Source organism: Gadus morhua, chromosome 17 (assembly GCF_902167405.1).
Source record: "Gadus morhua chromosome 17, gadMor3.0, whole genome shotgun sequence".
Classification (NCBI taxonomy): domain Eukaryota; kingdom Metazoa; phylum Chordata; class Actinopteri; order Gadiformes; family Gadidae; genus Gadus; species Gadus morhua.
The window spans coordinates 3,595,461-3,607,268 of NC_044064.1; the positions used below are offsets into that span (position 1 = coordinate 3,595,461).

The 11,808-nt window shown below is 42.3% G+C and overlaps 2 protein-coding genes across 3 annotated transcripts; both read left to right on the forward strand.

Annotated features, from left to right (window-relative positions):
- The first annotated feature begins 3,413 nt into the window (after positions 1 to 3,413).
- Positions 3,414 to 6,434, forward strand: rpl34 (ribosomal protein L34). Of its 2 annotated transcripts, none has more exons than XM_030338362.1 (5): positions 3,414 to 3,499; positions 3,943 to 4,014; positions 4,416 to 4,515; positions 5,689 to 5,792; positions 6,308 to 6,434. In XM_030338362.1, the coding sequence occupies exons 2-5, from the start codon at positions 3,950 to 3,952 to the stop codon at positions 6,390 to 6,392; spliced, it is 354 nt and encodes a 117-aa protein (XP_030194222.1). In that variant the 5' UTR covers positions 3,414 to 3,499; positions 3,943 to 3,949; the 3' UTR covers positions 6,393 to 6,434. The 2 variants fall into 2 exon arrangements, with proteins under 2 accessions (XP_030194222.1, XP_030194223.1); XM_030338363.1 differs by lacking the exon at positions 3,414 to 3,499 and adding an exon at positions 3,509 to 3,610.
- Positions 6,435 to 7,756: 1,322 nt separating this feature from the next.
- Positions 7,757 to 10,042, forward strand: ostc (oligosaccharyltransferase complex subunit). The gene is made up of 4 exons (XM_030338361.1): positions 7,757 to 7,990; positions 8,378 to 8,471; positions 8,779 to 8,976; positions 9,466 to 10,042. The coding sequence occupies exons 1-4, from the start codon at positions 7,852 to 7,854 to the stop codon at positions 9,482 to 9,484; spliced, it is 450 nt and encodes a 149-aa protein (XP_030194221.1). The 5' UTR covers positions 7,757 to 7,851; the 3' UTR covers positions 9,485 to 10,042.
- The last annotated feature ends 1,766 nt before the right edge of the window (positions 10,043 to 11,808 follow it).

Consider the following 11,808-nt stretch of genomic DNA (forward strand, 5'->3'; position numbering starts at 1 on the left):
TGGAACAGTCTGCTGAGAGCAGTTACAAGGGAAACCATGGGTTTGTATTGATATTTTATAGCATCAAAACCACTTCATCAACTCCATGGAGTGGGTGCTAATCTTTACGATGTTACGATGATTAAAGACGTTTATAGTTGCACTGCGAGAGCTGGATATGACATGATATCTTCATGTGAGCAAGCTTGGACTAAATGGGTTCTTTCCTGATCATGAATTAGCATTTCTCCATACTTAGTGCTTGGTCCAAAATATCGTTTTATTGGCCTAGGATTATGTTGATAGGACATGATGATGATGTCCTATTTACACTTTATGGTATCAAGCTACTTATTTTCAGTCATAGAAAAACATGAAAACAACTGTTTTCTCTCAGTGCTATTGGCCGAAAAGCATTTGGTACCTGTATGGATCTTAACATATGCATGGCGATACGCACACACGCACACGTGCACACGCACACGCGCACACACACACACACACACACACACACACACACACACACACACACACACACACACACACACACACACACACACACACACACACACACACACACACACACAAACACACACACATACACACAATGCCTGGATGACCCTACCTCATTTCAACACAAGGTTTCGACTGAGCATGCAGTTAGACAACACCGTTTACATACTTCAATATGGACAATAATTGAGTTATGGACGCGTCCTAATTATTGTACAGTACGCAGTATAAGCAGGATTATCGACTCAGATGTCAAATTAGGGGCACACTACGTTCGGCTTGTGTCTGCGATTAGCCGCTGAACTCTGCTGCGCCCACATGACATAAGTCCCAATAAAATTCTGCATGTCCATACTACACAAAGTAAAGGGATTTGATCTACCTAGGTCACGAGCTTAGCAGAGGTAGAAATCTCATCAACCTTCGCCGGCTAAGACCTCAACACACTCAGTCTGTGTTGAAACCGACGCTTGGCAACGGTCACGCAGGTCAATTTGTTATCGTATTTATTTCATTGCTGTTCCAAGTCTCTTGTGTCTCACATCAGATGAATCCACACTAGTAGCACACAGGGCACAAACACTCTGACAGAGCTTGACCTTTGACCTTGAATCAAACCGATTGGCTCGGACCATTTTTTTTTCTCAAAATGTCCAGAGACCCCCCCATGGGTTGAAATGTAAAACGGAGTATACAGCAGAGGACGCCCCGAGCGGTGATGATGTGCGAGCATGTGGCAGTGGCTTTTGTGGTCTTACTTCGTACATGTGCGTTTGATAGCGTGCGTGTATCAAATATTTCCCCAGCTGGTGTCTGTGTCATTGAGAACCGTGATGGAAGGGGAGGAGCACGTTGATACAGGATATGCGCAGCATTATAAGGTTAATCCCTGTGTCACCGGGACCCATGCAGATGGGCTGACCTGCAGAGATGGAGGAGGGAGGAGTTTGGGCTGGGGGGGAAGGGATCAAGCGGTGCAGGGAAAAAACGATCCGGCTTGAAGGAGGAGAAGGGGTCAAAAATCGCATCCAAATATAAATGAAGACCCCCCCCCCCCCAACTTAAAAAAGGGAACAATAAAAATAAGGGGGGGGGGATGGGGAAAGGGAGTTAAAAATTGTTTCCTGCTGTGATGTCATTAGGGAAGCAAAAGCAGAAGTGTAATCCTATTTTAATCGCAGTGGATTTATTAAACAGGAGCAGCAGGTTTAAATCTTGGCAGATTACACGAAAGACCCAAGGAGTTGTGGAGAGGGGGGCTGGAGAAGCTTGCATAATCAAGTGCACTTAAGGTGATATGGTCCTATATCTTCCCCCAGTCAGAGCCAGTGGCTGCCGCCCGCAGACAGAGAGTAATGGCGTCCTTAAGATGCTAAGAGGAAAGACACACTTGTTTTTTTTTTGTTTCTTTTTCATGCATTTCATGGCCTCGGACATGAGCTGATGCATCTCTTTGATTGCGTGTTTTTTTCGTGTGTGCGTGTGTTTTCTCATCAATGTGTATGCGTGTTTGCATTAATGCATGCATGCATACCCCACGTCGTCGCTTTTTGTGTGCACGTGCCTCTTTTCATTATTTTTACTTCCTCATGCAGCAAATGCTCTTCACTCCGTCTCAAATAGATGACCTTGCACCTCGGGCCGCTGCCATGCATTCAGAGGCAAGAGCCCACTGGGTATTATCAAAGAATCAAAACAGCCTCTTGTTTAACTGCTGTGCACGAGGATTCGGTCATCTCTAGGGACAGCCGTAATGACAACGTTACATAACCGCTGAGCCAAGCATATTGTACACCTCTGAGAAGGTATGCATTCGTAATGAGCTGCAGGGTTCTGACTGTCACGACATACACATCCAACGGGCCCGCCTCAAAGACACAGTATGACACAAGAGTTCTGGCCGGAGAGGCAAAGACGGCAAACTGTTCCTCGGGAAAAGCATGCCAATCTCACCATCTGTTGGATGAGGTTGGCAACCACCGTCTTGTGTGTGACACAGCACTTCTTTGATTGGGAGCCATCTTGGACCACTCTCTTGTTTACCCTTATGCTGACCCGTGACCTCTCCTCTCACCGTTGCCAAACGCACGTTGAATGCTTAGTGGGTGGATTTTTTTTAATTGCTATCGAGAGGAAGCGGTCATGCTATTTATGTGTGCAGGTTTACAGGCCGCAGATAATTACTTATGTATATGATCCACTTCTTGGATGCTTGGCATGAAGGAATGGAAGGTGGATTTTTATGACCAACTTATATCACATTTGACACACCTTCAACAATTGCATTTATATCAGGTATATTTTTGTGTGCTGAAGGTTTTGCTATCTTCTTATCTTCTTTACAAAACATGGATTACAATAAATAATAAAATATTAAAATACAATGAATGCACAGGAACAACCCTATAAATTATATCGGAAATAAAACAAGATACATGGAAAGACTGGCCTCTCTTTAACATCCAGTCTTTTAACATCCATTGTGAGACCAGGAATTGTACTCAACGGCAAACAAAGTACACAAATGCTGGGAATTCAGTTTGTGCTAAATGTGATTTTGACCGTGAGCCAAATCCATAGCACATTAACTCTAATTCAGAATGTACTTCATTGGCAGTGTAGAAATCCATACCAGAGTCAGTCCTGGGTGAATAGTGAGGCCCTGCCGGAAAAGCTGGTAAAGATACCATCTAGAGGACAGTTCATGTAGTTGCAGTATCTTGAAGACTATTCTAAATTCAAATTTGAGTTCAAATGGCTCTAAAGTTCCCAGTTGGCAACTTTGAATTAAAAATAATTGTCCAATTTTCCACGAATAACATTAATATATTATACATCATATTTAGGTGCACCGTCCATGACATAGGTTAGAAAATGTCTCGCTCTCTACCGGCAATACCTATTCATAACCAATAGGGGCAGTATAGCGTACACTGGGCCCGTACGGAGGACTTTAACTTTGACACCGCTGCGATCTTCCTTCCTCTTCCGGTTACCAACATAGCAGGTATGGAGCATTATCTTTACTCCTATAAATGCACCACTGAAATCCAACGAAATCCGTCCTACAAAATACAAATATCCTCTTGTTCTGTGTTGTGTACGACTGCAGAACAAGGTTGTGTGCCATATATATCGATATTATTTTCCGATGTGTTTGTAAAGTACATGTTTTAACCCCGGTTCTCTGCTCCGTGAAAAAGCCGCTTGCGACCCGTTAGTCTAGTTTCGGGCTACTGGAGCACATTTCCCCTCCTTAAACCGTGTACTTATTCTGTAGTATCGGCTGTATTTGAGTGTTTCGTGTGGAAATGGGTTGAGTAAATGTGAAAGTTGAGCGGCTAATGTGCTACTCGGTCTGTAGTGCTTACAGGGTAACTGGAAGCGCGTCCCCACACTGCCTGTTGATGATGCATGTCTGCCTCCATTGTAATGTTGTTGTGCTCATAGGTTCAACATGGTCCAACGCCTGACCTACCGTCGTAGGTTGTCCTACAACACTGCCTCCAACAAGACCAGACTGTGAGTACCACCTCGACCCCTGGTGCACCCGTCGCATCTCCACGTTGGGACGCTCCTCCATCCTGGAGCTGAAGAGATGCCTCCAGCTCCAGGGAGGGCGGTCTCAACCTGGAGGTCGCCGACGGCCCTCCATAATTTCAATTACTTTTATTACGTCTTATCGTACAGTACACAAGAGTAAAAAGATTATGCTTGGTTCCTCAACAGCCTCCTAACGGCAACAATACAATATTAAGTAATTAGGTGTAGTGTACATTGCTCAAGTGGTAGTGCTACCAGCCAGTTTATTTCAGTGCAAAAATGCACTTCTACTTCCGTCCTGGAGCTGCAAGGCATCTTCTGATTCTGATCGACCTGTCGTGCATCATTGATTTGACTGAGCTGTATGTTCTGCCCTTCAGTTCCCGGACACCTGGTAACCGCGTTGTGTACCTGTACACCAAGAAAGTCGGCAAAGCCCCCAAGTCGGCATGCGGTATCTGCCCAGGGAGACTGCGCGGAGTAAGTCCCACAAACACACGTTGAGACGACTGCGAAGTTCATTACAACCATGTTATCCAGGCACTTTGTTGAATAGACTCGTCTGTTGGAACGTGTGAATATATATATCGCTCATTCACTATGTTGTACGCTAAACTGGGGGTATAACATGGGAGGATGTTGCAGAGTAACAGTCAACTACTTGACTTCATTACAAAGTAGTCAATTCCACCCTTATCGTTTAGATTTAGTGCATCTATCAAGACTCTTTTGAACAGAGCGACTTAGAAAAAGTACAATTGTCAGAAGAAAAACAATATATCATTGTCTGTGCAGTAAGGATGTTCATAGAACCAAGCGCTAAGCGCTAACAATCTCTTGGTTAACCCATTCACCGTATACAACCAAGATAGCTAGGATAAGATGCTACACAATACTGAGTTCTATTATTACTTTTTTAAGTGAAGTAATGCACATGTTCTCCATCAAACACCCCTTAGATGGTTAGGTTAGTTGTAGTGTTTGATCTGAGATGCACCAGGTGTTTCTGCGTTCGTAGCCAAGCATGTGGATGGTTTCCTTGGTGCATACAGGGGTGTCCAGGATCTTCAAACAAGATTCCTTGTGTGTTTACTTGAACACTGTTACGATTACTTGAACCCTTCATTTGCATCCTGCATCAGGGACTTTAGACACAGTGGTATAGGGAGGTTTGGTTAATTCCTCATAATTGAATTGGGCGCACATCTCCTGTTTAAATCTCCTGGTGGTTTTCTATGCTAAGAAAACAACGGGGGCATGGTGATATGTAGTGCGTGTTGTAGTGTTTTTCTTCTGTTTTGAATACCTGAAACTTAACATCGCAGTGTTTTGTTGTTCGTAAAATGTCTGGCTCTCTGGTTCAGACTTAAGCTTCAGTGCAGAACGCAGAGGTTGGTTGTCATTAATTACATCCTATAATGCTTTATGGGCAGGCTCAATGTTGTGGAAATGGGAAGTTTCAAACTATCTTGGCACCATTTAAATCAGCTAAATGGAAATGGTGAACAATAAAATAACGCCAATCCGTACTGTGCTTAAATACTCAATCAGCAAACAGAAATACTCAGGGGTTGTGTTTTGTAGCGCTTCCAATCAGGCAATATAAAATGACAAGAAACTCGTTTCTAATCAGATGTATTTTCTGTTGTGCAGATCCGTGCTGTTAGACCTCAGGTTCTGATGAGGCTCTCAAAGACTAAGAAGCACGTCAGCAGAGCGTACGGTGGCTCCATGTGCGCCAAGTGCGTCCGTGACAGGTAGGTCTCGTCCACACGCCCGTCATAAGAACACCACGCAACAAGTGTATAAAGGCCGACCGATGAATCAGTTGGCCCATTTTTTTTCTATTTTTATTGGACGATATTGGCATATCAGTTAAAATGTCGTATGTGTTTGATGCTATGAACACTTGAGAGGTGTTTTGTTAATGTCCTCACCTCTTTATAAATCCTCTACTGTGGTGGTTGAACCGCTAAGCGGAGGTTCATTAACCTCTATCATGACAACATGATGCGTTGGCCCGAAGCAATGCTGGAGGGTGTGCAGTAAATGCAGAGGGACCTGCTAAACCCCCAAGATACCGCGATATATTTATCTACTAAAGCAGTGTCTATATTTGGAATGTCGGTAGAGGTCTTTTACTCCATCACATCCGAACCTGTCCGTCTCTAAAGAATACTTCATAAACATACTTTATAACTGACTTGAGCCTAATGCATGTGTTGCTAGTTGTGTTCCTAATGTGATTTTAACGTTTTCTTGTGTTCATTAGGATCAAGCGTGCTTTCCTGATTGAGGAGCAGAAGATCGTTGTCAAGGTCCTCAAGGCACAGGCACAGAGCCAGAAGGCCAAGTAGATGTATTTGTATTGCTTCAATAAAAGAAATGGGGGAAAATGATTTGTTTATAGACTTTTCTTTAATCACTGGAGGGCACATGTGGACTCCTTAGTTTCCCGTCAAGTTAAAGCGTATTTTGCCAACCTTTGTCCCCACATATTGAGATCCCTTGTGTACGTTTATTGTGTTCTAAATTAAAGGAGTTAAATTATAAAAACATACAATAGATTCTATGGGAGAAAACAGCCTGACTGACACAGTATTGGGTGACCTGGATTGTTAAAAATAGCTACTGAAGTTGACTCTTTGTTAAGACTGTTAACTTCTCCACGCCGCTCTGACGTCGTCAACTTCTGGTACTCTACATTAACTAAAGGTTAAAACTGGGTAGTAAGACGGGACCATTACTTCTGTTTGTTGGGCATGCAGTATAAACAAGGATATACTTTTGCTTGGTTTGCACAGAACAACCATCCCACATGGTTTCTAATGTCTTAGTATATACTCTAAAGGACATCATTCTGGGCTACGATTAACTAAGCATTGATTGATATAGCCTAGGTTCTAAATGCACCAACATGTTCAGTATCTTACTAGCCATGACCAAGAATAGAGAAAGTGAATGACTTGGATCTCTTCAACTTATGTTCTACAGAACATTTGTAGTTGCAGAACTAGTGCTTGTAAGAATATCATTCAAATGTACAGTGGAAGACATTTAGGCAACGCATGTCTGCACCATTGGACGCTGATCCATTTTATACGGATTTCATGAATTGTCATTTCACATGGGCAGCGTGAAATAAAGGTGCTTCATATATTGGAACATGAATGCTGTTTATACGAGTCGCATGAATAAGGCGTCATCCCTTCCTGTCCTTACCAGACGTATACAAAGTACTGAACAAATTGAGGTATGACTGATATTTAAAAATATCGTATTTGTAAAATACATTTACATGAATTATATTAAACCAATATATAGGTTAAAGGCTTTACGGAAAAGGGAGCTGTTTACACAAGTCGCAAGAATATACGTCATCGCTTCCTGTCCTCAGGCGTACACGAAATAAAGTAAAGGCAAGAATGATATTCATGTAGTATTTACACGTGTCATATATATTTGGTAAAATAAATTGACATCAATTAGATTTTAACCCATAGTTGAATATATCGGTTAAAGGCTACACGAGTCGCATGGATAATGCGTCATCGCTTCCTTTTCTTACGGTTGTATGAAAAACATTAAACGTATGAATGATTTTAACGTACCATGTACACATATATTATATAACAGATTTCGTAAAATAAATAATGTACAAAATGTAAATTGTACGCCTAGTATCAGTATCAGTATCAGTAGAAGCTATACCGGAAGAGGGTGCAACGCTTCCGGTCCACGTCAGCACCGCCGCTGAGTGCAGATTCATCACAGCCAGCAGCTCATCATCACACTGGACTGATATCACACATAGCGATGGAGACGATATACGGCTTACCCTTCGCAGTGCTGGAATGTCCGAACATCAAACTGAAGAAGCCGTCATGGCTGCACATGCCGTCCGCGATGACGGTCTACGCCATCGTCATTGTGTCCTACTTTCTCATCACTGGAGGTGAATGCTATCCGCATGCTAAGCTAATGCTCATACACACACACCCACACCGATCTTAGTGTTAATTCCTTTTGGATGACTGATGAAGGATCGTGCATGTTTTGCGTGCAAGAGGTGGTTATTCGTGACGCCGTGGCTGTAGATCAGGATTAGTGAGTTTCATTGGTGGTTTGTTGATTTGAAAGCTCAATGTGTTATTACAACACAGTCTGCACACACAATTGTGTGACGTTGACTTGCATGCACAGGTTCTAACTCATAGTCTTCAATTTCTAAGTTTCATATCGTAAACAGTGCAGACCTAGCCGAAGTTATACGCCGTCTAATTCCTTGCATCATGTCTTCAATGCCCTGTTTGCTTGTCTGTTTTGTCACCTTCCCTTGCAGGCATCATATATGACGTCATCGTGGAGCCTCCAAGTGTCGGTTCCATGACTGACGAGCACGGCCACCAGCGGCCGGTGGCTTTCCTGGCATACCGGTAATGGACGCTAAGCAAATACACTCACATACACACACCTCCAACACGTACACGCACCACCACACACACACCCACCACCACCACGACGCACTCACACACCACCACCACGTACTCGCACACTCTGCACCCAAAGTCACAATTTCACACTCTGCACCCAAAATCACACCTTCACACTCGCCTACACATTCACCGCACGTCTGGTCCAACCCACACACTCACCTCCGCCCATTTACCAGGCTCCTGATCAACTGCTCAACAGAATTTGCTTCGGTGATTCATTGTTGTGTGTGTCATGGTCTTTGCACAGAGTGAACGGCCAGTACATCATGGAGGGCCTGGCCTCCAGTTTCCTCTTCACCATGGGGGGCTTGGGCTTCATCATCCTGGACCGCTCCAACGCGCCCAACATCCCCAAGCTCAACCGCTTCCTGCTGCTCTTCATCGGCTTCGTCAGCGTGCTGCTCAGCTTCTTCATGGCCCGCGTGTTCATGCGCATGAAGCTGCCGTGAGTTAACCCTCTGTGTTGTGTGTTGGTCTTTGCTGTGTCTTTGTCTTGTGGGTTTGTCTTCGTCTTGTGTGTTTCTCTTTGCTGCGTGTCTTCATCTTTGTCTTGTGTGTTTGTCTTTGTCTTCTGTGTTTGTCTTTGTCCTGTGTGTTTGTCTTTGTCTTGTGTGTTTCTCTTTGCTGTGTGTGTTCGTCTTTGTCTTGTGTGTCATTTTTTGTTGCAATGATGCATTCTTGGTCCTTATACAGTCCATCCTAATGGGTGCATGCTGCATATTTGGAATAATTAAAGTTTTAGACATGGTTAAATGTTTTATCTTTGCAACATCATAAGCATATGTTATAGTATGTAGTTCATGTGTCTTTTTAGGTCAAGTTTATCTTCTGGCCCTTAAGAAAACTGTACACATTAGTCGAGACAAAGGAGACCAATGCACTCAAGGTTTATAGTAAGTCTGATAATAATTCTCCCTTTTGGTTGACTTTCCAGTGGTTACCTCATGGGTTAAGGCGCCAAACCGACCAGCACAGGGGAGAGAATCTCGGTCAAATGGAGCAGTATCGTCTCGTTTGGCTCCCAAAGGTTACTCCTCCACTTTGAATGGACTCTCATGGATTCACCACACATTAAGTGAAAGCAAGCACTGACCTAGAACTAATACATGAATGTTCTGTCCAAGCGGTGTTTTCCCTATTGTTCAATTTACAATTGATTTGAAAATAAAACCAACATACCCACAAACTCAAAATAAAAAGTATGATATCACGTTTGCTGTATTGTCGCAGTAATTTACACACAATACATGCATACACACATACACATACATATGCACATACAGAATCCCAATGCATTGCACACAAAGCCAAATGAAAATGTGTACCTTTTTCAATATTACCAATGGGAACAACACTATAAATTAGCTTCTTTCGATGTTAAAAAAATGAATTTTTGAGAGGCAGACGAATTGTTGTATGTTTTTGTAAACGCATCTGAAAGGCCTTTGCCCCGACACCTTTTGTGATTTTTCTTTTTTTGTATTGGAGGAAAATAAACAATGTTTCCTCGGTCTTGCTGTGGTTCTTCAGTCCTCCTCAGCCAATGATCTGACACATGTACACAGTTTGGCTGCTCCAAATACCCTTGTATTTGGAGCAGCCGTTCAGTTGTGACCTGAGCCTTTTTATCCGCTCTTCATTTGACTGAAGTCGATTTCACCCCGATATTGAAGTCCTTCCAATAGCTTGGCACCAATTATGGCACTGGTCAAAGGTCAGCCCTGAGAGACAAACACACTGGGTGACTCTGGGAGGAGCAGAGCATGCTGGGAAATGGAATACAGAGAAGCGTAACTCTATGAAACCATAGAGAAGTGGTGAGAAATGTATAATACTTTATAAATGATTATTGAGATGATTCATACTATTATTTATAAGGCTTGTTAATGATTTACAATTTAATATGTTAGTTCTTTATGAACACAGAATATTGCTGCAGTTCATGTTTTGTTCAGCTTGCTAGAAAGCAATTGTTAAAGGGTTGATATTACCACCGGGCGTCAGTGTGATTAGCCATGACGAGGCTAAGCACACACACCTGGTGACATAATATCACCACTTCAATTCAAAGTCTTATTGGTCACATGTTTGCAAAAATAACATTTTACACACGGTGAAATTAAAAAGGAGTCATCACTCTGTCATTCACTCTATGTATTTTTTGTGAGCTCATCTAAAGTAGGGACAATCTATGCCTGACTAAGAATTTAAAGATCACATTTAAAGCTGGAAAAGCCTGAAGTACCATTGCAGCAGTACCGATACTCATAACTATTTGTATTCTTAGAATTTTTTTATATTTTTATTTCACTGACGCTTTTATCAAAAGCAATGTCATAAGTTCATAAACTCATTCAACATGAAGATATGACACAAGTGCAAGAATCACGCAAGTACAAACATTTAATCAGTAAGCAGAGTTCTGAATTAATCAAACCAGTAAATTCAGTTATCTAAATGTTTTCTATTAAAAAAAATATTTTAGGGTAGCACATGTTTAGTTTGTGTCATTTCATTAGTTGGACAGTAGCCTATCAGGCACTTATCAGGAAAGGTGTGGTATAATGTCATATTCTGGTCAATATTTCGATTTTATTGATCATTATTTAGCCTTGTGAAATTAAGTCTTGTTCCTTTTTTCTTACAAGTTTTCTAATAATACGAGTCAAGAGATGTTCCTATTATAGGAGAAAGGCACTAATTGCCTAGCTCCTTGAGTTTGTTAATCTGCGTCCCAATCACACACAGCTGCTCAGTTGGTAAAGCTGTTGGTGTTCTCTGGGTTGGTATAAGGATTATAATTTATATTACTTTGTTATATACAAAATATATCAGGTTTCAGAAGAGAGCGTGGTTGAAGAGACTTGACCCCATGTCTCCAGAATGAGGGTGACCTGCTCTAACAACTACACCACTGAGACACTATTCATTAAGTGGTTGGAGGTTATAATTGACATTCAATTTCACGCAATGTGAATTGTTAAGTCAATTATGAACTCTGATTAAGTCTGAACCAGGTGCTCAGTGGGGCAGTGGATAGAGCTGTATGTGTTCTGTTCTTGAGTCGTGTACATGACCTGGGTTCAAATCCTGGCAGGAACACTCACCTTGGATTGGATACTTTTTCCAATGATGTCATGTGTATTGTAGGGTCAACAATGAACTCTCTCCGTTTCTAAGTCGGTGTCTCTGTGGCGCAGGTGATAGAGCTGTTGAGGATCTGTTCTGGAGACACCGGTTCGATTCCTGCAATTGGGGGTTTTGTGAGAATCACTCT